Source organism: Lissotriton vulgaris, chromosome 9 (genome assembly GCF_964263255.1).
Source record: "Lissotriton vulgaris chromosome 9, aLisVul1.2, whole genome shotgun sequence".
NCBI classification, from domain to species: Eukaryota; Metazoa; Chordata; class Amphibia; order Caudata; family Salamandridae; genus Lissotriton; species Lissotriton vulgaris.
This window is the reverse complement of record NC_141697.1, coordinates 77236880-77263560: the sequence shown is the minus strand read 5'-3', so window position 1 is coordinate 77263560 and position 26681 is coordinate 77236880. Positions and strand designations below refer to the sequence as shown.

General features: G+C 48.4%; 1 protein-coding gene across 1 annotated transcript in view; it reads left to right on the top strand.

The window, feature by feature from the left end:
• Positions 1-26681, top strand: part of ZFYVE1 (zinc finger FYVE-type containing 1) — a 210771-nt gene that overhangs the window by 148104 nt on the left and 35986 nt on the right. The window contains exon 8 of the mRNA XM_086937085.1: positions 9710-9827. Coding sequence (XP_086793211.1) covers positions 9710-9827 — 118 coding nt within the window. The remainder of the gene's footprint in view (positions 1-9709; positions 9828-26681) is intronic.

The following is a 26681-nucleotide window of genomic DNA, read 5'->3' as shown; positions in this document are numbered from 1 at the left end:
CCCTTGAGGGATATAGCAGGAAACGGATTCAAATGGGGGGGGGTAGAGACCTTAAAGGTACGCTCAGTCAAAAAAGAGCGAAGCCATTCGAGAGCTGTGCTCTCCACACCAGCCTCTTTCAAACGTTGGACCAGGATAGTGTGGGAAACAGTGTCGAAAGCGGCACTGAGATCCAAAAGGATCAGTGCCGCCGTCTGCCCTAGGTCTAAAAGCTTAAAACATAACATAACATAACTTCTTATTAGCGACCCTAGCAGTAACTAGGATGGAACTAGACACACTACAATTCTCACTACTATCAGACCGCCCCACTCATAAACAGGGTCACCTATTGGATCCCATTTTTTACCAACTGGGACGCTGTAAAAGCTAGACCCCCTTGCCCTGTTCCATGGTCTGATCACTTTGTGATACCTTTCACGATACAGACCTCAGGACTTAAACAAACAAACGAAATAAAAAATAGGTGGCGATGTAGGAGGTGGGCTGGTTTCTCACAGGAGGCGCTAAATGCAGCCCTTCTTCAGGCGGGTCCACCGGATGGACAGGAGGTTGACCAAGTCTGTGCAGATCTGGAGGGGCGCATTATGGCAGCCCTGGACTACACGGCACCTTGGACTAATAGGATTTCCATAAGGACAGCTAAATCTGCCCCGTGGTTTGGGAAAGAACTTAGGGAAATGAAAACCAAGTGTAAGCGTCTTGAAAGACGCTGGAGAAAGGACTTCTCGGGTGTTGTTAAGGAGGAGTAAAAGAACCTTATTAGGGAATACCACTCACTGATAAGGAAGGCGAAATCCACCTACTTTCAGGAGAGGATTGAGTTAGCTGAAAACTCCACCAAAGAGCTGTTCAAGATTCAGGATGAAATCACCTCCCTGTCTTCTATTGCAGCTCCATTTATAGGCTCTGAGAAATCTTGCAACTTGATTGCGGACTACTTCACCACCAAGGTGGAGCAAATATATGCCTCCTTCCCTGCCTCAGCCCGCAACAACTCGGGGAGAATGGAAGGCGGTATGAATAATGCTATCTCCCAACAACTTCATGAATTTTTTGTGCCCATGCCGGACATTATTAAACAGATAGCTGGGACCATTAAATCCGGGTCTCCCAGAGACCCTGGGACCCCTAAGGTGCTCAAAGGTAGTCTGGACCTGCTAGAGCCTCATATCAAACACCTCATTGACCTGTCCTTCAGGTCAGGAGTGGTCCCTACTAGGTGGAAGGAAGCAGTGGTACTTCCCCTATAGAAAAAGCCCCATATCAGTGCAGAAAAAGTAGACAACCTTAGACCTATCTCCCTGCTGCCTTATTTTTCTAAAGTGGTGGAAAAAATTGTGAACACTCAACTAACTGAGCATATAGAGAAAAACAACCTCTTACACCCTTCTCAGTCTGGTTTCCGCACCCTCCACTCCACTGAGTCTGCCTTGTTATACTCCATCGAAACCATACGGAGACACGTGGATGATGGACAAACTGCGGCGCTTATCCTGTTGGATTTAAGCGCCGCGTTTGACACGGTTGCTCACCACACTCTCCTTCAGGCTTTGAGGAGTGCGGGTGTTACGGATAGAGCACTCAAGTGGTTGGAATCTTTCCTAACTGAGCGCTCTTTCCAGGTCATGCAGAGGGAGTTCTACTCCAGAAACATCAAGTTGAGGCAGGGGGTGCCCCAGGGCTCGACTCTGAGCTCTACCCTTTTCAATCTATATATGGCCCCCCTTGCGGACATTGCTGACAAATATGGGATTAGGACTCTGTCCTATGCTGACGACACCCAATTGGTGGTCTCACTGACCCAAACCCTACCTAATGCCGACCTCAATTTCAGACTTTGCTTAGAAAATCTGGCTAGCTGAATGACAAGCAATTGTCATTCTTAATGCTTAATGCTTAACGGCTCCAAGACGGAGGTATTGGTGTTTGGGAGGGCCCCTTCTGTCTGGTCCTCTACTTGGTGGCCCCAGGTGTTGGGCCCCACTCCTACACCATGTGAACATGCTAAAAATCTGGGAGTTTGGGTTGACAATCAATTGTCATTTAACTACCATACCCAACGGGTGGCAGGTGCCTGTTTTGGCATCATGCGCAACTTATGGAAAACCTTGGACATCCTCCCCACGACCTCTAGAATGAATATGGTACAGGCACTGGTAACTTCGCGCCTGGACTACTGTAATCTCCTATACCTAGGTACAAATGATAGGTGTATGCGCAGATTGCAGGGCGTCCAGAATGTGGCAGCAAGGCTTGTCCTGATGTGGTCCAGAAGATCATCAGCAAAGGCAGCCCTGTCTTGTCTGCACTGGCTCCCTATTAGGGAAAGATTGAAATGTAAAGCCATGTGCGTGAGCTATCGTATCCTGCGAAAGAAGGGTCCTGTTTACTTGCATAATTTACTATGCATGGATGACCCAATTAGGAAGCTTAGATCAAGTGGAAGTGTTTGTGTGTGTCCCTAGGATCAAGAGGGCCAGGATGGGTGGTCGCTCTTTCCGCTACACGGCGGCTAAACTATGGAACACCCTCCCTCAAAGCCTCCATCTGGAGTAATCTGAAACTCTCTTCCGGAAGGGTCTGAAGACTCATTTATTTCCAAAGACATAATCAGTGCTGTGCTGTCTGTGGACTTAGGTTTCTTTCTGCAATGGTACCTAGTGCAGGGACACACTGGGTCAGTGTAACCAGGTGCTCTACAAACTCCCATAACATAACATAACTTGGACCCCATTTTAGCTAGAATCACCAACTTTGGTTGTTGGTCAGGCCTTACCATAAATCGGTCTAAATCGCTCATGATGCCACTCATGAACAGTACGTTTGCATCACAACTTAAATACCCCCTGCAGTATTAGGTAGAATCCATCCACTATTTTAAGATACAAATCCACAGGGATACGTGAGAATTACGGTACTCTAATAGACCGAATTGAAACCAGTACTGCCATATCGATCAAATTGCTCATAATGATGGCGGGCTGTGTCGCCCTCATAAAGATGGTGATCCTATCACCACTCCTATATCTGTTGCAGAATATTCCAGTCCCACTGATCCATGGGATTTCTACTTGGCTACAATCCTGTTTAACCAAGCTCACTTGGGTGTTTAAACAGCCACAAACTGCTTTGAGGGTATGGCAGAGGGTGTACGAGCAGGGAGGCTTTGCTGTTCCACTTTTAGAGCTTTGCTATTACATTGCACAACCTCAGTTTGCTGTTCACTGGTTTCATAACTATGGACAGGTGACATACCGGGATCTGGAACTGGGCCTGCCAATCCCCCATAGGCTAAATAATGTCATCCTAAAGAGCCCCACAAGGCCAAGGTCTAACATACCGGTAGTGGACTGCACAATATTGACATGGGCATGACTTGCTCAGGTCTCTAGAGTGGATGTCTTGTACTCCCCACATTTAAATTTGATATACAGCCCCAAATTACTTCTCAGGAGAGAGCCTTTGGTTATTCGCTATTACGGTATAAAACAACTCCTTATGCTGGGGAGAATATATGAGGAGGGGTATTTCTCCCCCTAACTAAATATCTGAATAAAGGCAGCTCTACACCACTTGCGATATTCACCCATATCAGGCCGCAGAAGGTGACAAAGAAGGTGTTTCCCTACTTACCCTCAGGAACGGGCAGATTGGAGACTGCTGAATCTTGCTACCACTGGCTCATTGAATAACAAAACCATTTCTGTTATGTACACCACTACATCATGAGACTTGCCCGGAGTAGATCCCCAGTCTAGGAACAGCTGGGAGGTGGATCTAGGCATCCGAGTAACAGACACATATTGAGAATATTGCTACCACCACACTAGGAAAGTCTCTATAAATGGCAGGCGTTATAATTTCCTCCATCAAAGCTACTACACTCCTGTTAAACTACATAGCTATGGGATGCTTAGCAGCAATACATGTGAGAGATGTAAGAAACCGTGGCAGACTTTATATGCCTGGCATGAAACTGTGTGGGGATTGCAAATTAATGGTCTCGACTATTCCAACTACTAAGCGATATCGTGGATCTGCCACTTCGACCAGAGGCCTTGATAGCATTTCTGGACCATATTAAAGGGATACCCTGACACTGTAGAAATCTTGTTGGCCAGGTCCTACTGCTGATAAAACAACATGTGACCATGTAATTGGGAAAGGGACGCCACCCACGGTTGATAGTTGTCACACAGATTTAGAATTATGTGATGAAATCTCAGAGACTTATTGCACATTGTCCCCCAGGGACTCGCGACCCGCTGGGGCCCGCTGAAAACCTATCGTACTTTCAGGAGATAAACAATGTACAAGGACCTGAAGGAAACTAGAGACACATCTGTGTCTGTCAGAGAATGAAGGGAGAGTTTGATGATAAAGAGGATTGGATTGAGGGTTGCATGATGATATTCTTGTGAGTTGCTGCAGTCATGATGTCTTAGTATAAAATGTAGGTGTTTTCTGCATTGTTTTTTGGACAGCAAATGATGCACACCATGGAGGTCACAGTGTGGTTTTTTCCTTGTTGTACCATTCAAAACGTAAATAAAGCAACAAAAAAGAACCAGTAAATCCTTCTGTTTCAAAGCTCTTTTTCAACACTTTGTTGGATTCCTTCCTAACCTAACTGGATCTCATGTGGGGTGCACATACCACCTTATCCTCTATTGTTGGCTTGGGCACTGTGCTCTCCTAAACCCTCTAGCCTCCCTCTTTAATTCCAACATATTCTATTGATTTTTTTTATAAAAGAAACACAACACACCAAATGCAGCCTGTGGTATCACAGGAAAGACATGCTAAAGTCACTGTTATTTTGCCCAGTTCACTTGCAATCCAACAAATGAAAGTCCTCAGCTATCATAGTTTAGATTAGTGATTCAACAAGTACAAATTCAGCTTGTTTGCTGACCCCAACATCCCCATCTTACTCTCCCAACAAAATCAAGTACACCAGTCCACTTCTTTGACCCTATCCAAATATCAAACCACTTAGGTAAGGCAGTGCTGTTCATTCACCAGCCATCTCAAACAAGCCCAATTCCCTTATTGCAGTTGTATAATCTCTTTCCAAAGGCAGTGATGTAAAGTACCATATCAAAAGTTTCCACATTTTCACAAATTTCCCAAGCCTGTTAGAAAATATAGTCACACACGGAATCTCTCTTGATGGCTGCTATTCATTTACTGGCAAAAGCAGAATCTATGGTAAATATTCCTTGGCCCATGCTTTGTTTACTGTATCCTTCCACCAGTGTTCGATTTCTGTAAACAGGCCTTCAAATCTTATTCTTATCCTGCAACATTTACTGTGCATTCAAAGGCAGAGGTTAAATGCCGGCTTAGTCTTTCGAAGAAGCTTGGTGTTTACCTTTCTTTCTCTGACTTCAAAGTGAGAGGATATATGTGACAATCATGCCGACTAATGGAATGTGCTTGAGGAAGGCTGTAGGATATTATTTTTCCCAGCTCACAACAAAATTTAAATGTCTGTAAATGATCTGTGCAGATATTTAAGAATATATCAAAATTAGGCAGGCACAAAAGAAACATAGTTTTTTGTACATTGGAAGTGTGGTGGAAACAAATATTTCAATACATTCAAAGAAAATCAATACACTAAGTGATGACATTTCCACACATTGTCGTTTGACTGTATGTCTTTGCAAATGTGATTGGCATTTCAATAGAAGATGTGTTGTCTGTATTGGCAGTTCACTACTACACCACGAATACTTTACTTTATGCCACTCTGATCTACACCACTCCATGCCAGAGAACTCCTCTCTGCACCACTCCACTCACTTCCACTCCACGCCTCTCCAAGCTTCTTTAGTACCACTCTACTCTACTTTACTCTTCACCACTGCTCTCTATACCACTCCATTCTAAACCACTCCATTGTACTCTGCACCACTCCACTCTGCAACACTGCACTCTCTGCCAATGAACTCTACTCTGTACCACTCAATTCTACGCCAGTGCACTCTACACTAATCCATTTTACACCACTCTAATCTACTTTGCACTCTACTCTGCACCACTCCGCTCCATTTTACTCTAGTCTAAAACAATCTACTCTACGCCACTGCTCTCTGCGCCCTGCATTCTACTCCACTCTGCGTCAATCCAAAGCCACTTCAATCTACTTTGCACCACTCTACTCAACGCCACTCTACTCTGCACCACTCTACACTACTCCACAGCACTCTACGCCACTCTATTCTAGACCACTGCACTCTGTCAATGCACTCTACATCACTTTACTCAAAACCAATGCAGTCTTCAACACTGCACTTTCCGCAATCTACTCTGCATCACTGCACTCTGTGCCACTCTATTCTGCTCTGAACCAATGTACTCTGCACCAGTGCACTGTCTGGCATTGTACTATACACCACTGCACCTTACGACACTCTACTCTGCAACACTGCACTCTCTCCACTGAACTATTTGCACCACTGCACTCTATGCCACTGCACACTATGCTGCTGCACTCTACTCTGTACCACTCTATGCCACTACACTATATGCCACACTACTCTTATCACTACATTATACTCCACTGTATTCCACTCTAGTTTACTCTTCACTCTACTCCATTATACCCCACTTCACTCTACTCTATGCCACTGCAGTCTATGCTGCACCACTTCACTCGATCTTGCATCACTCCCCTCTATGCCACTTCACTCTGAAACAATCTACTGCACTCTACTCTACGTCACTCCAATCTACCCTGTGCCACTCTACTGTACCCTGCGCCACTGCACTCTAAGCCAACACACTCTGCGCCACTTCACTCAAAGGCAATACACTCTATGCCAGTGCAGTCTAATCCAGTCTTCTCTACATCACTGAACTCTACGACCCTCAACACTGCAGTCTCCACCACTGAACTATGCGGTACTCTACACCACTGCATTCTGGCATTACACTCTATGCTATTCTACTGAACGCCACTGCACTCTACGTCACTCTACTCTATGCCACAACACTCTACCATGCAACACTCCACTCTACCATGCAACACTCCACTCTACAACAATCTACTCCGCTCCACTCTGCGCTACTCTCCTCTGCTCTACACTACTCTACGCCAGTGTAATCCACTACTTAAATTAAAACTAATGCACTCTATGCCAATCTACTCTTCACTTCACTCTGCACCACTCTATTTTGCTGTACTCTATTCCACTCTACTCTAAACCACTGCACGCTACACCACTCTACTCTATGCCACTGCACTCTTCCCTGCACCCCTTCACTCTTCCCTGCGCCACTTCACTCTTCCCTGCGCCACTTCACTCGACCCTGCATCACTCCCCTCTACTCTTCTTCACTCTACTCTTAAACAATCTACTGTATGCCACTGCACTCTACACTACGCCACTCCACTCTACACAGCGCCACTCAACTCTACACAAAGCTATTCTGCTCTGAGCCACTGCAATCTACCTTGTGCCACTCTACTGTACCCTGCACCACTGCAGTCTAAGCCAACACACTCTACGCCACTTCACTCAAAGCCAATACACTCTATGCCACTGCACTCTAATCTTCTCTACACCACTATACTCTACAACACTCTACTCTACGCCACTCTGTTCTATTCTGCATCACTACGCTGTACGCCACCGCTCTTTATGCCACTCTACTCTAAACCACTGCACTCTACATCACTGACCTCTACGACCCTCTACTCTGCAACACTGAAGTCTCTGCCACTGAACTGTATGGTACTCTGCTCTGCACCACTGCATTCTATGCCACTGCACGCTACTCCATTCTACTTTGCGTCACTCCACATCTCTCTATGCCAATCCACTCTATACTACTCTAATTTACGCTGCACCATTGCACTCTGGCCCTTCACTCTACGCCATTTAACTGAATGCCACTGCACTCTGTCACTCTACTCTATGCCACAAGACTCGAACCTGCAACACTCCGCTCTACCCTGCACCACTCCACGCCACTTCACTCTGCTCTGAAAAAATCTACTCTGCTCCACTCTGCAACCCTATCCTCTGCATCCCTCTCCTCTGAGCCCCTCTACTCTAAACCACTGCACTCTATGCCAGTGAAATCCACTACTTTACTTAAAACCAATGCACTCTACGTCAATCTACTCCTCTCCACTTCACTCTACACCACTATACTCTGCACCACTCTGCTGCACTCTATTCCACTCTACTCTAAACCACTACACTCTACCCCACTGCATTCCACACCATTGCACTCTGTTACTGCACTCCACATCACTCTATTCTACACTGCACCACTGTACTCTATGCCACTGCTCTCATACCAGTCTGCTCTGTTCTGCACCACTCTACCCCTCTCTACTCCTCACCTCTGCAATCTGACACTCTGCTCTCCAAGACTGCACTCTCTGCCACTGAACCGTACGCTACTCTACTCTGCACCACTGCACTCTACTCTTCACTCTGCTCCACTGCAATCTACACTAGTCCTCTCTACGCCACTGGAATCTACTCTGTATCACTCAACTCTATGCCACTCTACCCCACACCACTGTACTCTACACTGCCCCACTCCACTCTATGCCAGGACACTCTACACCACTCTAGTCTGCATCACTGCACTCTACGCCACTGTAGTCTTTGCTGCGCCAGCTAATCCGTGCCTCTCTACTCAATTCTTCACGACTGTATTCTACGCCACTGCAATCTATTCTAAACCAGTGCCTCTGTCACTGCTCTCTACGCCAGTGCACTTTGCACCACTTTACTCCAATGCACTGTATGCCACTGCACTCTACGCTAATCTACTCTGGACCCCTGTACTCTACACCACTTCACTCTAGGCCACTCTAGGACATTACACAACTCTATACTCCATTCTATGACACTACTCCATTAAACTGTACTCTGCTACATGCCACTTCACTCTACAACACCCTGCTCCACTCTGTGCCACCCTAGGCAGCACCCTCTATACCACTCCATGCTCCTACATTACACTAGTGTCTACAACCCACTACTCCACTCTACGCCACTCCACAACAATCTATGCCACTCCACTGTACGATGGTCAGTCCTCCATTCTATGCCATTCCACTCTGACAATCTACTCCACACAACTCCCTCTACACCAGTTACTTTACTCCACTCTACACCACTCAACTCTACATTATGCCTCTCCATTCTATGCCACTCCACACTGCTCCCATCCACTCTGACACTCTACTCCCTCCACGACACTCCACGCCATGCCACTCTACGACAACCCATACAACTCTATGCACTGTATGACACTAAGCTGCGCCACTCTACACCGCGCCACTCTGAGAATCTATGCCCGCCACTCTCCTTTATGCCATTAACCTTTAGCCATGCTGAACTGCAGTCATGCTGTTGTACAAGATGGCTAACACACATTGACACACCTAACAACTCTTGCATAGGCAAGACCTATTGGCTTTGCCAATCCTTGTTTGACTATGTGTGCTAGAATGCAAAGAAAAAAGGACCAAGTGTATCTGACAGAGGCAGCTTGTGATCTCTGAGATATCTGTTTCTTGAGCCCAAGAAATCTATTCCTGAGCACTAAGCATGGTGTTTCATAGGGCTGAACAGCAGACTGTGCCTCCCTGTGGGATGTGACAGCCAGTTTAACACTCCTTACTGCACCTCTCATGTAAATTGCCTTCTGATTGCCGTTTATCACCATTTTTCAGATATGTGATTGAGTGCCCCAGCTGTGGAGTCATCTATCGCAGCCGACAGTACTGGTTTGGTAACCAGGATCCAGTGGACACTGTGGTGAGGACAGAAATTGTCCATGTCTGGCCAGGAGTGAGTAATACATCTTCAGTTTGGTTGTTTAACCTGATATATTTTGACTAATGTTTGCTGTGACTATTGATCTTGTTGAATAAGCGGCCTATTAGTTGCGCTTATCTAAGAGATGACCTCATCACGAGTCCCACTGATACATGGGTGTTGATCGCACACACCCCAGAGTTGATGATGCAGTGCTCCCGTTACCTTGGAGGGACAGATTTTAAGGATATCCAGAGTTTAATCCCTTGAAGAATAAGGAATCACCAAGAGGAATCCGTAATTCCAGCTTAGTTTGACCCTGGCCATTTCTCTTTCTCCCCCTCAGTTTCCCTCAAAGATTTTGGCTACTATTAAATCTCTGGGGGGTACATGCGAGCTGTGCTGTAAATTCATGGACCTCACAGTTTCTGATAGGGCCTGTGAAGGGGTTATCAGTCCCACTGGTCATTTATGTCATGGTTTTATTGAGCTCAGATATCCTGTTGAAGATGTCCTGGCACTAGGAAGCATCTGCAAATGCATAACAGAAAATGAATAGTGGAACTATCTGGGTTTAAGAAGCTTTCTGAAGGTCAGGTGGCTGGGAGTCAATCTGAAAGTTACAAGCAGAACGTTCCACAGTTTAGCTTTAAGGTAAATAAACAACCATCCTGGCAAACTTTCCTGATCCTAAAAATGTTTAATTGATTGCAAGTCTTTGATTAGGAGGACCTAAAGAAAAAAAGGAAGCACTTTCTTCAATCCTCTATGTACCTGCCTTGCAGCAATTTACCACGTTTCACCCTTAAAATCCTGTATAAAATAGAGTCTAGGGATGCCTTTGAGATTAGAGAAGCCTTGGTTGATCCTCAAAAGCCAGCATCCTTAAGGATAACACTGCCTTTTCAGCCCTGCCAAGTGCCACGCATCATGGATTAGGCAAACTCGTTTTAATGCCTATTCTCGCATCACCACACTTTCATTAAATTTCATGCATTTAGTGCCCTTAATTGGTCAAGGCGTGCAGCTCCTGTGTCTGTGCACCTTTAGCGCACAAAACTGATTCCCTCTGACTTCTCCCTCTCTGTCATCCCTTTACTCATCCCATACCGCCCATTACAACTCTGATCCCCCCCCCCAAAAAAAAACACTATCTAGAGCCTTCCCTCTTTTATCCCTCCACTATCCTTTACAATCCAACTAACAGACTCACATGTTCACTGCTCAAATTAATTTCATATTTCCCTATACTAATTCTCCACTATTCTTCTTTGGGTTCCGGAGTAGCGTGCTGTCTGTCGAAAAGTGCTTTGACGCCTCGTCGGGGCGTAATAAGCGCTATATAAATACATTTACAATAGCTCTGCTGTGTGCTGCTGGCAGTCAGAGCGTAGTTACAAAAAATGGGCATAACCCAGAGACCGCACTGGGACCTGGGTAAGTATCGGTATAAAAGATGGTGAACTCGGTGGAAAAACAATTATTTGCACAATAACATTCATTGAATTACTCACAATAAAGGTTCTTGTTCAATATTATTTAATCATATTCTGATATGTTCAAAACACAGCACATATCTGGAAATTGTACGAAAAGTGCCCCAAAAGTGGGACAAAAGGGACGTTGTTGTGTGTAAAAGTGAGGGTTTCAGTGGAAAAGGAAGGGTAGTGACAATATATACATTCACAGTGTTATATAAGAAGCCTGTCCAGCCTGACAAAAGGCTAAAAACACATATTCATAACCAATATGTTCACTTTGACACAGTGAGAAAGCACTGTTGTCCACATTGGCATAAAATAAGAGATAGTCGACGTTTCGACTTCAGCGAAATGTAGGGTACCCTTGATCCTTACAAAGGGGCCTTCCTCAGGACCAGGGGGGCACCGTTATCCACCCGTGCATGTGGTGGTCAAATAATTACTTTGGGCCCATAGGCTCCTGTGGCAGAGAGGGGAGCTGGATGGCAATTTCTGTTTTATCCGTACAGTTCTTAATTCTTCAAAATCGTGGCACAGAATAATCTGTGATTCACTCCTGAGTATTACGCGCATCCATTCACTTCCTCGTAGGCAGTCAGAGAGTAAGCCGAGCCAAGCTTTGAAGAAGGCTGGGACTGTGGATGTCATGGATATGTAGTCATTTCTGCCTGGACCCGGCTCTCACATCACATGCTGAGCTTCTTTTTTTTTTTTTAAATTCTTTATTGTCAGGAATTTAGAGGAAATAGCAGTATGACATTTGTAATTGCCGTAACAGAACAGTAGCTAGTTCCCCGGGTGGGGATAGTATGCAACATAGAGTATAGTAACAGTTACCGTGTTCATGCAGGGCCTGATAGTCAAAAGTTAATAAACAGATATATGCCGCACCATGCCCAGCGTCTTCCCTTCCTCTAAATTCCTCCCCGCCCACACAGTTCCATGGCAGAAGGCTGATTTGTCTCTTACAGCGCATGAGCGGGTACTCATAAGAATAAAGAAAAGTACTCATAAAACCAAACAACTGTCATCACTACATCAGAGTCTGCGTATGTTCTGCTATACCATCTCACAGGTTAACAAATCAGCAATTCGTTTAGAGTGTCAGTGCGTGCATCACTCCCCCCGGTCCCTCCCTCGTTCACAGTATCCCTCTACAGCCACTAGTCTTCCTCCTCCTCCGAATCCGAGTCCTCACCCTCTGGCAAAGCTTCACATGGGTCACCTCTATAAGCGTTCCACTTCAGCCATACCCGGTTCCATTTACGAGGGCAGGCTCTCAACACATACACTGCCCTTTCCTTAATCATGAGAAGGTCCATATTTCTTACCCATCCCGTCACCGTAGGTAACTCCGGAGCACCCCACCTCTGTGCAATGTCTCGTTTGGCCACCGTCATTGCGAGGGTGACCCACAATTGTTCGTACCTGTTCAAGTCCGTAGGTTCCCAAATGTTCAGCAGGCACCTGCGAGGTTCCGGAAGGACAGACACATTCATGGCTTGAGAGACTGTGCGCATAATTTGGCGCCATAGTTCCCTTATGCGTGGACATTCCCAAAACGTGTGTAGGAGAGTCCCCTCCTCCCCGCATCCCCTAAGGCAGTATGGGTGCTGCGCCCTTTGTATTCTGTGTAGCAGTGTGCGAGTGTAGTAGGTGCGGTGTAGCACCTTGAGCTGTATCAGGCGGAACCTAGCTGATATGCCCACCTCCCTCGGGGAGGCCAATGCCTCATTCCACTCCGTTTCATCCATGTCATCTAGCTCAGCTACCCATTTCTCCCTAAGCTTGAGTGTGGGATCAGGCGTGTTATTAATTAATTTCTTATACGTGAGCGAGGTCGCTTTTTGTTCCATGTATTCGGTGAGCAGTCTATCCTCAAGGGGTGAGGACTCTGGGAGTGCCGTGTCTGGTGGGATTGCGCGCAGTAGTGCATGTCGAATCTGTACATAGCGGAATGTTTCAGTGGGCCCTAGGCCGTATTGTTGCTGGAGGTGCTGGAAGGGAACAACCGTGCCCTTATCCCAGAGGTCTCCAACTACTGAGATTCCTATGTCATCCCATCTCGCAAAGCCTTTACAGGCCCTAAGTGTGCCCAGTGCCTTGGTGTCCCAAAGTGGCGTCAGCTTAGTGATTTTCCCTTTCCATCCCAGGCGGGTCTGCGCCATGTGCCAGAGTGTCGCAGTGTGGAATGTTGGACCCAGCAGGGTCTTTACCTTCTGGCGATTGTACAGTACTGACAGCATGTCAGCCGTCCCCAGTTGCGACCAGTCTGCTTTGTATGCGGGATCGCTTCTGGAAACGTGAATCCAGTGATTAATTATTTTAAGCTGTGCCGCCCAGTAATATAATTGGAGATCAGGTAGTGCAACACCCCCCTCGTACCAACTCTTCACTAGTTTCGCCTGTGCTATACGTGCCGGCCCGTTATTCCACAGCAGGCTGGAGACCAGCGCTGCCACTCGCCGGAAGTATTGCGGGCTAACCACATATGGGGAGTTCTCTAGTACATACAGAAACCTCGGGAGAGCCATCATTTTGTAGAGAGCCGCGCGCCCTAGGAGGGTCAGCGGTAGCGTAGCCCAATACTGGACATCTGCACGCAACCTCTGCAGAGGCGGTTGCAAATTTTCGACATAGAACTGTTTAGCATCTCTCGTCACATAAATACCTAGGTACTTGAAGGAAGAGGTGGTCACTGTAAGAGGGCAGGTCGCCGGCAACACCGGGGCCTGGCCGGCAAGCACATAGAGCACCGTCTTGGCCCAATTCAGGGTATACCCGGATGCTTTACCATGTTCATCGCAGATCTCCAGCAGGGCGGGCACCCCTGCAGTCGGGTCAGTCATGTATACCAACATGTCGTCGGCGTAGAGGGAGACCCTGTCCTCCCACCCGTCGCCCCACGTGATCCCTCTAAACAACGGCGTCGCTCGTAGCAGGATTGCCAGTGGTTCTAGCACTATCGCAAACAACAGGGGCGATAGTGGGCATCCCTGCCTCGTTCCCCTTCCTAGTGGAAAGGTTGAGGATATATGCCCGTTCGCTACTACCTGCGCCATCGGCCGGGTGTATAGTAATCGCACCCACGCCATATATAGGGGCCCGAAGCCCATGCGGGTTAGTACAGCAAAGAGGTATTCCCACTCAACCAAATCAAATGCCATTTTAGCATCTAAGGAAAGTATCACTGTCTGTTCCTGAAGGAGATGCGCCCTTGCCAACACCCCGTGCACCCTTCGCAGATTAAGTGCCGTGCTCCTATGTGGCATAAAGCCCGATTGGTCAGGGTGTATCAGCGTAGTGAGATGTTTGGTGAGGCGGCTGGCCAGAAGTTTCGCCAGGACCTTCGCTTCTGTATTGAGCAGTGAGATGGGTCGGTATGAGGTACAATCGGTTGGTGGTTTGGACGGTTTTGGGATGGCCACAATGGTGGCTGTGCGTTGATCTAGTGGGAGCAGCGTCTTCTGTAGGCTGTCGTTAAACATGTCAAGGAGGGGCTTGGCCAGGACTGAGTCCATCGCCTTGTACCACTCCACAGGAATCCCGTTCGGGTCTAAGGCTTTGCCGGATTGTAGCGCCTGTATTGCCAATTGGACCTCTCCTACAGTCAGGTCTGCGTCTAGTTCCTGCTGTGCTTCTGGTGAGAGCACCGGGACATGGATGTTGCGAAGTGAATCTAAGGCCTCCCGTTCAGTGACTAGCCGTGTCGGTGTGTAGATGTTCTGGAAGTGGCAGGCTAGAGTCTGGACTATGTGCTCTGGGTGAGTTCGCAGCACGCCGCTCGTATCATAGAGTCCGTGAATCCCTTTGTTGCTGCCACCCCGCTTGTCTAGCCACGCTAGCATCTTCCCTGCCTTATCGCCCACGTCATAGATCCTGTGCGCTGTATTCGCGAGGTGTCCCTTTGTGATCACTGTAAGGTGCGCCTGATGTTGCTGCTGGCGAAGCTGTAGTGCATGGAGTGTCTCCGGAGTGGGGTCTGTCATATGTGCAGTGTTCGCCGTGTGTAAGGCAGCTTCCAAATTGGCCAGTGTAGCCCTGGATTCCCTCTTATGCCCACTAATGGCAGATATGGACGCCCCTCTGAGGACCGTCTTATATGCCTCCCACAGAATTGAAGGTGAGGCGACCGACCCAGTGTTCTCCTTGAAATAGTGTGTGGTGGTTGACTTGAGCTTCTTTTTGATACCAGGGACTTGCAGATAAGTGGGATAGATCGGGTATATCCTACCCCGCCTACACTCCTTAGTGGAAATGTGAAGGGAGACCGGGGAGTGATCAGAAATTCCCCGCGGCATAATGTCAACACTATCCACAGAGCTCATTCCAACCCCCAGAATGAAAAAGTAGTCAATTCGGGAGAGGGTGTTGTGTGGTGCGGAGAAATGTGTGTAATGCTGCGCTGTCGGGTTCAGGTGACGCCAGACATCTGTGAGGCCCATAGCAGATAAAAAGCCCGGGAGTGCTGCGGCTCCTCTCTGGCGAGCTCGCTGGGGAAAAGTATCTAGTAGAGGGTCCGCGATGGCATTGAAATCCCCCCCCATGATCACATCTCCCTCGGGGAGATCAATAAGGAATCGGCTAAGCGCCGGGAGGGCCGTAGCGTGCAGTGCAGGGGGGATGTAGACTGATACCACATTCAAGGCCCTTCCCTCCCATTGGCCTGAGAGTGCTGCAAACCTGCCCTGGTCATCCGTCTTGCGGCTAGTGACCAGGAAGGGGGAGCTGTTCCTGAGGAGGATCCCAGTGCCCCTGGAACCCGAGGTGAATTCGGAATGTACCGCCATGGTGTATCCACGCCTGTTCAGGGCTTTACAGGTGGTTCCCGCTAAATGTGATTCTTGCAGCAGTACCAGGTCTGACCGAGCACGCTTAACTGTTTGCAGCACCAAACCCCTTTTTATTTTGTCTCCCAACCCTCTGACATTCCAAGTAAGGAGCTTCAGTGGGGGCACTACAGTCGTCGCCTGGGTACCCATCGCTGGTGTAGCTTGATTATGCTGTGCCATGTGTATGATTGAACCGAGGTCTCCATTGTCAGGAGGAGAAGGGTGCCAGAGTGCGGAGGCGGTGCACGCCACCCATAGTGTGTGGTGTATTCATGCCCTGTGAGATCGCAATAGTGATGACCGTGTAACTTAACTTGAACTCGAACTTCAGAACTCCCAACCCACCACCCCCTCCCTGCTCCCCTGCACCACGGACGAATTCCCGCCCGCATCCCCAACTTGGCAGAGTGCTTGATTCCCCCCCCTATCTAGTCTTACTTGCTTGTGGGGTTGGTGAGTCCCCTACAGGCACCGGCCAGAACCCGCCCTACTCGGTTCCATCGGCCCAAGGTCCCAAGTGTAGTGATCAATGCTTGATGCTTCCAGCGTAGTCATTCATCCCCTGTTAGGCTGTCCCGAATCAAGGGGATCTCTTTCAAGATCGGAGTCCAGTCCCCCGGCTGCGCCCTGTTCAGTGGCCGGGCTGTGCGTGCGGCGTTCCGGTGTTCTCTCCTTACGGTGATCTTGGCGGTCTTTGCGCGGGCGTTGAGGCTTGCCCGCCGGTCTCCAGCCGTCCAGCCATTCTCGCGCTACTTCAGGATTGTCGAAGAACCACGTCCTCCCCTCGGCCACAATCCGCAGTTTAGCGGGGAACAGCATCGAGTAGGGTAGTTCCCTGTCTCTCAGAGTCTTTTTGACTGCATTGAAGGATTTTCGACGCCTGGCCACCTCGGCCGTGTAGTCCGGGAAGAACGCCAGCGTGGAGTTCAGGATCTTCACCGGCGGCGCCACCCTGGCCGCTTGCAAAATGGCGTCCCTGTCTCTATAGTTGAAGAGTCTGGCCAGCACCGGTCGCGGTGTGGCCCCTGGTTGGGGTGTACCCCCGGAGACTCGATGAGCCCTTTCAACGGAGAAGAAGGCTGATAGCCCTTTAGGCTGCAGTTTTGTCTTGATAAGGTCCTCTATATACAGGTCCATGGCCCCTTTCCCCTCCGATTCCGGAAGGCCTAGAATACGGACGTTGTTTCTTCTTGAGCGTCCTTCCTGGTCGTCCAGCTTTTCTTGAAGTTGTTTGGTGGTTTTTTCTAGTCGTTCCATTGCCACCTGCAGGTCCGAGGTGTCCTCAATAAGTGATTTCGTGACCACCTCTACTTGGGCCACCCTCTCCGATATTTTCTTGAAATCTGCTCGCAGCAGGGTCACTTCCGTGGAGATTGTGCCGACCGTCGCTTGGACGTCTGTGAGGGTTCTCATGATGGCCTCCAGTGTGACTTTTCCAGCCCCGTTGGTGTCAGAGGAAGCTCCGGCTGAGTGCCGACCAGGCCCTTGCGAATGACTGGTGTGGGCGTAAGCAAACTTGTCCAGCTTTGATTGCGTCGCAGACATGCTCCTCGTGTTCTTGCCCGCCATGATGGCTTGCTAGCGTTACCAGTGTCTATGCAGGCCTTCCCCCCGCTGTGTGTCGTTGATGCAGCCGGTTAAAGGTGCAGGGTTTAGACTCGTCTCAGCCCGTGGTGCGGCCGGTCTGTGGCTGCCTTTGGAAGCAGTGGAGAGATTCCCGCTGTGTTAATGGCGGCGCGCATAGGTCCCTGACTCCGTATTCTTTCACTCCTCCACGTGGAGCGCGCCGCTGCGCGTTAAGGTCGCAATGTGCCTCCGGGGGCTGGTGCCACTACGGTGTGGGCAGCCCCTCTGACTAATGGCAGTCCGGGGTGATATTTAGTGGTGTGGAGGGACTGCGCCGGTCCAGGCGCCGTCCGCCTACTCGCGCCGCTTTCGTTGGGGCGCTTCCTCGATGGTGTGCGGGGCCCCCACTGACCTTGCTTCTACTGGAGTCTTGGGCGAAGGGCGCCCTCAGGTGCAACGTTGTGTGAGCGCCGAGGCGGAGCTCATTGCCAATCAAGGAGGACCGGTCGCCGGCTAGTTCCGTCCCCTCCCGGCCGGGTGAGGTGCGCTTCCGGTCGGCTCGCCTCCGAACCCAGGGCCGGTGCTGTTGAGTCGCTGCAGGCCTCGCCTCCCCATCGACGGATGGGGCACTTCCCGGCGTCGGATTTTCGCTGGGAGCGGTTCGTTCTGTGCCGCTCGGTTCCCGGGGCCGATTTCACCCCTTCAGGCAGGTCGATACACGGATGGGTATTCGGATTAGTGTGCGGGCCGGAGTGCCTAGCGGAGCTCCCGGGTTAAGCTGCCGCCATGCTCGGCAGTTGGCCACGCCCCCCATGCTGAGCTTCTTTACTGAAGTTAGACTGCATAGTGAGTTGTAAAAGTGAGGACCTTTCCTTCCTGTGGTGCCCAGAACATGTGGTCGACAAGCTATTCCAGTACAGGCACCCGACCTGCCGGATGACCCCACCATCAATGCCACACACAACGGATCGGTACGGAGAGTTTAGCTATTGGCCTCTGCCTGATTAAATGAGGTCTGTACAGGTGGACGAGATGCTGTAATATAAATATATAATGCTGTCTGCATTAGTTATGAAGTGCAAGATTCGAGCTATTTAAACTGCTGGGGAAAAAACATGTACTTATTACACTTTTATTTTTTTGGAAGTTAAATAGCGTGATCAACCTGAATAAACCTGGGGGTCTACTGTTGAGTAAATTTTATACTTTGAAATAATAAGACTTATGCCCAATATTAGGTGCGAGGTGAAATACCCTTCAGTCTTCAAAACCAAGTTCATAGTCCAACATACATAACCACCAGTAACAGTAGGTGTGACCCAATGTCCAGGGATAGATTCCCATCAAAGTCTTGTTAATGATCAATATTATCATCTGGTCATCTACAGTTAGGGATGGTGCGTCTCTGGATCACTGAGACAATGTACATACCCTCCAGGAGAGACAGGGTTACGACCCCCAATTACTCGTAAACCATATGTATGACCATTTAATGGGAAAAAGTGCAGTGCAAAGAACCTAAGTGAAAGTGAGATTAAAAATAGAATAGAGGACAAATAGCGAGAAAACTTTAATAGCTATTGGTCTCTTTCTGATTAAAACCAAGAACAGCGCAAAAAAGCAGTTTCGCCAAATAGCTGCATAAGGGACGACATGTTTCTGCCAACCAGGGAACAAACTCCCAGGGCTTTCTTCGGGGCCTCTGTTCTAAACAATTTTTGTCACTGCATGTGCGTACTACATATAAATCAATAAACCAATATCAAATTGTGAAACCATCAAACCATTAAGGATATGTGTAACTATTCCTCCATGTCACTTGGTATAGTAATCACCTACAATAAACAAACAGTGATGTCAGTATATTGGGTATGACAATATGAAAGGATACAAAAAGGCATTCAATTTACCTTGCTCACCCATAATGACAGGGGATAGGACCTCACCTCACCTGGACCAGGCTCAGGATAGGGGAGGCCACGGGCAGTGAAAGCAAGGAAAAGGGGTGCTTGGTAATAGAGTAGGATGATTCGCTTCCTTACTCCTACAATCTATCCCCTCTCTCTTTACTAAGCTTACAAACCCCTTCTTATTACTACTTTCTAAAAAATCTCACCCACAAGCCCTCCAAATGGGCAGTCACTCAGCAACTTTCTATATATCAGAACCATTCATAGAATTCAGAGTAGCATATCTAAAACAGTTCTTAAAAGTATTACTCCAGTGTGCTACATTCTGAAAGTCAGGTCAAGGATCTCCTTACCTCTCCTTCGTTGCCTCAGACTATACCTAAGTCTGGGGGAGGCAACGTTAGGAGGAGGGCAGGGCTAATTTGAAACTAAGAGCACCGGGGTCTCGAGCAATAGGATCGTTTCTAGCTCGAAAAATGTATTAGTAGTGAGCAAATTTTTGGTATAAATCAAGAAAACGAATATATGGTCGGGACTTACTCCATATAAGTTTATAAACGCCAGGGTAGCTCTGGTCTCGACAAAGTTGAAAGTCCTGCCGATATGGCGTAGTCTCGCGATAATAGTTCTCTCTCATGAGATCTATGAACTACAAACTGACGTAATCGCGAGCTGACCTGTAGTTCTAGACGCTTGCGAGTCAAAGTGGACTCTAGCTTGGGCCGATGTGGCAGACAGACTAACTCATCTTTGGTTCTTGGTCAATCCCTAAATATAAAGTTTGAAACCATAGCACTTGTATGGGTAAGGACCGGGAATCCGAAGAGCAGCATACCGCGTGCTCTCGCGATCGATGACAAATCTCGCGAGAAGGTAAAAACTACAGGATGATTACGTGGTAAACGAAAATGTCGTTTCCCAGGTTCACGAGTATGGAAAGTTTCCAAATGGGTCTATATTCAACAGATTAGTCCATGTCGATGCATCGAGATACAGTATGGAAATTATAGCAACAAAAATCCATGATATTAAATAGATACTGTGAATTTGAAAGAACTACAAAATGACGTCCGCTTAGATTAAATTGTAGTTCGAAAAACATGCCAAGTGTATTGTCAACTTGTCAGGGGCTATCAAAGTGGTCTGTAATAAAGAGCAGGTGAGATAGCTCCTCTATTCTATTTTTAATCTCACTTTCACTTAGGTTCTTTGCACTGCACTTTTTCCCATTAAATGGTCATACATATGGTCTACGAGTAATTGGGGGTCGTAACCCTGTCTCTCATGGAGGGAATGGACATTGTCTCAATGATCTAGAGACGCACCATCCCTAACTGTGGATGACCAGATGATAATATTGATCATTAACAAGACTTTGATGGGAATATATCCCTGGACATTGGGTCACACCTACTGTTACTGGTGGTTATGTATGTTGGACTATAAGCTTGGTTTTGAAGACTGAAAGGTATTTTACCTCGCACCTAATATTGGGCATAAGTCTTATTATTTCAAAGTATAAAATTTACTCAACAGTAGACCCCCAGGTTTATTTAGGTTGATCACGTTAGCATAAGGGGATGCTAACCTGGGCAGGTCTTTAAACTTCCCTGAGACCCTCCTACCCTATGTGTTTTATGGAAGTTAAATAGCGCCAACGTTGGCTAAAGAGAAAAAAAAAAAGAGTGCTTCATAACAGTTAAAGACAACATTACTAATGTTTTCTGTATTAGCTGTGAAGCGCTCTTTTTTTCCGGGCAAAGTTTGCGGTATTTAAACTGCTGAAAATAAACGTGCAATCAATACACGTTTATTTTTCAGCAGCTTAAGTAGCGCGAACCTAGCATATGAAAAGGGTAACAATAGTGCTTTGTAACTACAGACAGACTACGCTACTAATATAGTCTGTATTGGTTATGAAGCACTTTTTTTTCCCTAAGCCAAAGTTCGCACCGTTTAAACTGCTGAAAAATAAATGTGTAATGCTTATTTCCCCAATTTAAACTGCTGAATAAGAAAACATTCTGTGGCAGTTATGAAGCAGTCTTTTGATACTGGGCATCATGTTTTGCTAATATAAAATAGCCACTAAATTGGTACCCATTGTAGGAAGGTGGATACCTGACTATGGTTACCCCAGATTTTTTGCCTAGTGTTTAGCTGGTTTTCGACTTAGTTGGCCTGGGATTCTGCTAATCAGGGCCCCAGGCTATCTGCTTTCTCTGTAAAATGGACTACATGTACTTTAGGTACATCTCCAATTGGGTATTGGGTCACCTTATGAGCCCCTATACAGTGTACTATAGGTACCCAGGGCATAGGTGCATCCAAGGCCTACCAGAGGCTTCAGCATGTATTGTGCCACCCCTGGCTGGCCACTCATATTGACACAACTAGCTGATCACTCAGCTGGGGCAAGGTCGTGTAATCACCCCTTGCTTAGATATAGTATTCCTTTGTGAAAACTCGTGCATTTTTTGCACTGTTTCCTATGAGCCCTCGTGCATGTATTTGCGTTTACCTTGCCGGAGCGAACTGCAGTGCCATCTGTTTGCAATTATCGCGCCTGCCGCTGCTCACTCCCATAAGGTAAACGCTGGCCTTGTCTGTTTCTGGGGGCTGAGGCATGACAAGCCTGTCACGGCGCCCGTCAAGCGAGCGCAGCTTTCATTATTTTACTTAAAACAAGACAACACACACGGTTACCACTGATCTGGACTTCACTCAGCAACAATAGCAGTTTGAAAGTTAAAAAAAGGTCACAATAATCAATACTGTCTATTGAACCTTGGTCCATGCTCTACCCATCGTTTGGTCGGGTTAGCGGAGCCATTCCCATGCGATATAAATAGCAGCTTCAGGTAAATTGTTGTTAATAACACTTTAACCCAAAGCGAGCCCGAAGTAACTTGTGCACCCGCAGGCTCTGTTATGAACCAGCTTAAGTCCGCATCGACGAAGCTTGCACCACTCTCAAAAGGGGCACGGAAACGGCGGGGTGACAGAGCACTTCACCCATCTCAGGCGACACCATCAACAGACCTACAGCATCCGAAGCAGGTACACACATGTACACATGGGTCAAATGATGCCGCCGGTAGATTCCAGTCCGGTCTCGAATGGAACATACATGTCCCTTTAAATCTAGAAACGTCCTCCATGCGACCATTATCTCCTTTGTCTGCAGCTCTGAAACTGAGAGGTGCTTTGGTTGACAGGATCTACTCTAACCAGGGGCTGCAGCTCATTTTCCGAAAGCATTTGACCTCTTTTTCTGGGATTACTTTGTAACTATATATAAGTGAATTCAGTTCAGAAAACTATCAATCTGAAAACCAAAGGAGCTGTAAAGTCAAAGAATCAACACACCCGTGGCCCTTGAAACGTGTCTAACCAAAGATCATTGTGCCTTCCTTTCATTCATCTTTTTTTTTTTTTTTTTTGGCAGACCTTTATTGCACATTATTCATATACACAGCGGTGTGCCTACAACCCACTGTTGGGGCCGGCCGCAATCGGTGTACCACAGTTATCATACAAGCTTGACATCAAACGCCAGAGGCACGATTGCAGGAGTCCAAAAGTCTTAGCTCACGTAGGCACTTACAGTTAATCCAGATGCAATATTTACAGCGCACCCTTAGAGTGCGGTCGTACGCCCCCATGTGATCTCGGTCTAATTTTCAGTTTTTATAAAGAAAGGTAACTTCAACAAATCCCAACCCCACCCCCCCGTCCCATCCTGGTTTCAGTGAGTAGTCCAAGTCTAGTAGGCATGATGTGGCAGGGCAGCTAATACAACGTATGTCTAACAGCACTTCCCAGGTAGGGAACGTTCACCCCCTTCCCAGAGCCATCCAGAGGCCATAGCGAGGATCAGTAACTATGGGTACCATGCCAGTCCTTGCAGCCCACTACGTTCTCACTGCCATGACCACCGCCCAGGCATTCATACCATATACAGGGCTAACCAAACGCCTCCGCCCCAAAAACTTCTCAAGCCGCTCCCTCCTCGCAGTCTGATAAAGCAGCAGTCACACTCTCGTCGCTATTAGTGTCTGTTAAAGAGAGCATATAGAGTGTAAACGGAGCCCAGACATCCCTCGGGCGAGATGCCTCAGGTAACTCGTCATAGTAACAGTTCAATTGGTCCCTGGAATAGGCCATATCTTTCAGCCACATTTGCACCTCAGGCGCTCTCCTTCCTCCCCAGACCATAGCAACCCTCCTTCTGGCTAATTGAAGCGCCAACACCACAAGCCGCCGCGACGGCGCAGCCACCCCAGAGGCAATGCCCAACAGACACAGGCGTACATCCAGCTTTACCTCAGTTGAGGCCATGACAGTTAGCCTTTCAGTCACCTCCTTCCAATAGTCGTAGACGCGTGGGCAACCCCAGGCCAGGTGTATAAAGTCAGCGTCCTCAGCTCCGCAGCGGACACATTGAGCAGTGGACCTGAGCCCATATCGTACCAGTTGGGCCGGCGTATAGTACCACTGTTGTAGAAATTTATAATGCAGAAGGCGGAAGTTGCCATTGATCACATACCCACCGGTCATAGCACAGCATTCATTCCAGTCGTCATCACTCAGCGGTTCCGGGAGACTCCTATCCCACCTTGCTCTGGCCAGGGTCGCCCCTCCACCCTCATCTTCCTGTGCAGCCTTATATAATTTAGATAGCAATTTAGTCCTGTCCTTGACCGTATAGAGCAACTGCAATGCACCTAGGGCCAATGGTTCCTCCGGATATGTTGGGTATAAGTCACGCACAGCAGCACGCAGTCTGACATACACAAAGGTGGACATAGTAGCATTCGTCGAGCGGGTGGTCATCTCCTGAGAGGAGAGGAACGATGCTCCCGGAAATAGGTCCCCCATAGTCTGTAGTCCAGCCTCTCGCAGAGTCTGCAGCCCTCCCGGCTCGCCCGAGACAGAGATATCCGAGTGATAAAGTAGCGGCATGGCCGGAGCGTATAGCGGCAGCCTGCCAGCCCGTTTACCCAGGGTAGTCCATGCAGTCGCCGTGAGGCGCACGGTATCAATCTCCCCCTTCTCGAACACCGAGTGCTTATTTACTATCATAGCCCTTAGGGGATACGGCAGAACTGCACTTGCCTCCAACGCTACGTGCGGAGTGTATGGCGGAGAGTTTATCCAGTAGCTCGCAAAGTGTGCCTGTGCGCAAAGATAATAAAGTCTCATATCCGGCAAGGCAAACCCACCTAGATCGTATGGCTTGGTCAGTACCTCCCAAGTCACTCGCGGCCTCTTGCCGGCCCAGGTGAGAGCTATCAGCAGGGATCGCAGTCTCTCAAAGAAGTGTGATCTTAGCGGGACCGGAATGTTGACGAATAGGTAAAGAAATTTCGGCAGCACTACCATTTTAATCAAAGACACGCGATCCGCCAGAGTCAGTGGGAGACGAGTCCATCTCGCCACCTGGTCTTCCAGGTTGGAAATGGCAACGCCGTAGTTGGCCCGTATGACTTCTTGGTAATCCCTGTGCACCCAAACGCCCAGGTATCTAATTGATTCCGTCGCCCACTCCAGCGGGAATTCCAATGGCACCTGGTGAGTGACGTCCGTGAGAGGCATTACCACTGGCTTGTCCCAATTTATGGTCAGTCCTGAGTGCCGGCCGAATTTAATGAACTCTCGAAGTATGCGCTCCAGGTGAAGCGCCGGGTCTCTGACATATAGGACCATGTCGTCAGCGTACATTGATACGGCCAACGATCTGAGAGGGAACTTCAGCGCTGCCTCCGCATACCTCTGACGCAAGACACAGGCCAACGGTTCCATCATGATGGCAAAAAGCAGGGGCGATAGAGGGCAGCCCTGCCTTGTCCCCCGCTGTATTGGAAAGGAGGCAGAGACGTGACCATTAATCCTACCTCTCGCCGTGGGTGCATTATACAACAGGGCAATTAGTGACGTGAAGAAGAAAGGCACTCCCATCCGATGCAGAACGGCCAGCATATACTTCCATGCCACTGAATCAAAAGCCTTGGCGGCATCAAGCATGACTGCCACCGCGGCTAGGTCTGGCTTAAGGAGATGTAATACGGCGAACAAGGTCCTCAGGTTGTGAGTGGTGGACCGGAGGGGGATAAACCCCGATTGATCGGGTAATACATAACCGGCAGGAGGAGACGCAGTCTCGTGGCTAGCACTTTGGCTATTATTTTAACATCAGTGTTTATTAGTGAAAGGGGACGTATGACTCGCACCTATTTAGAGGCTTTCCGGGCTTAGGAAGCGCCACCAAGAGTGCCTCTCTCATAGTTCCCGCAAGTCGTCCGCATTCAAAAGCTTCCTCTAGGACCATGGCCAGCCGCGGAATAAGCAAATCTGCATATGTTTTATAAAATTCGGCGGGCAGGCCATCTGTGCCAGCCGCCTTCCCATTCGGCAGGGCTGCTATCGCGTCTCTGAATTCCGCCTCGGTAACATGATGCATTAGGAATTCCTGTTGACCCCTGGAGAGCCACACCAGCGCTACATCCTCCAAATACCGCGATATTTCTGCCTCGTCCGCCGTTTCTCTATGTTCATAGAGTTGCGCATAGTGTCTCGAGAAGCATCCGACGTAGTCACCACAGTTCCCTGATCCTCAATTTCCAATACAGTGCAGTGCCTAGCCCAAGGGTCTCGAATCCTATCAGCTAGTCCCTTGCCCGGCCTACCCCCCTCTCCATAATATCTGGCTGTAGCGCGTTTGGATAGAAATTTCACCTCCTGGTCTGCCAATTCATTATATTCTGTGACCTTTGTCCTAACATCCGCTAGCAATGTGCTTTCGGCCCCTTCCTCCAGCCGGCGTTCTAAAGCCAACAACTCCCTTTCCAGTTTGGACATAGAGTCTCTGATGGACGTGAGGACCCGGACCGCAACCCGATACATGCACCCCGCACTGAGACCTTAAAGGCCTCCCACACCGTGATCATACTATCGACGGAGCCCACATTGGTCTCGAAGAACTCCTCAATTATCTGCCGCAGACGCTCGCACAACACTTGATCCGTTAACACTCCAGGGGAGAGTCGCCAGGTAAATGGGGCAGGAGCATGTGTAGGTATCCGCAGCTTCAGTGCA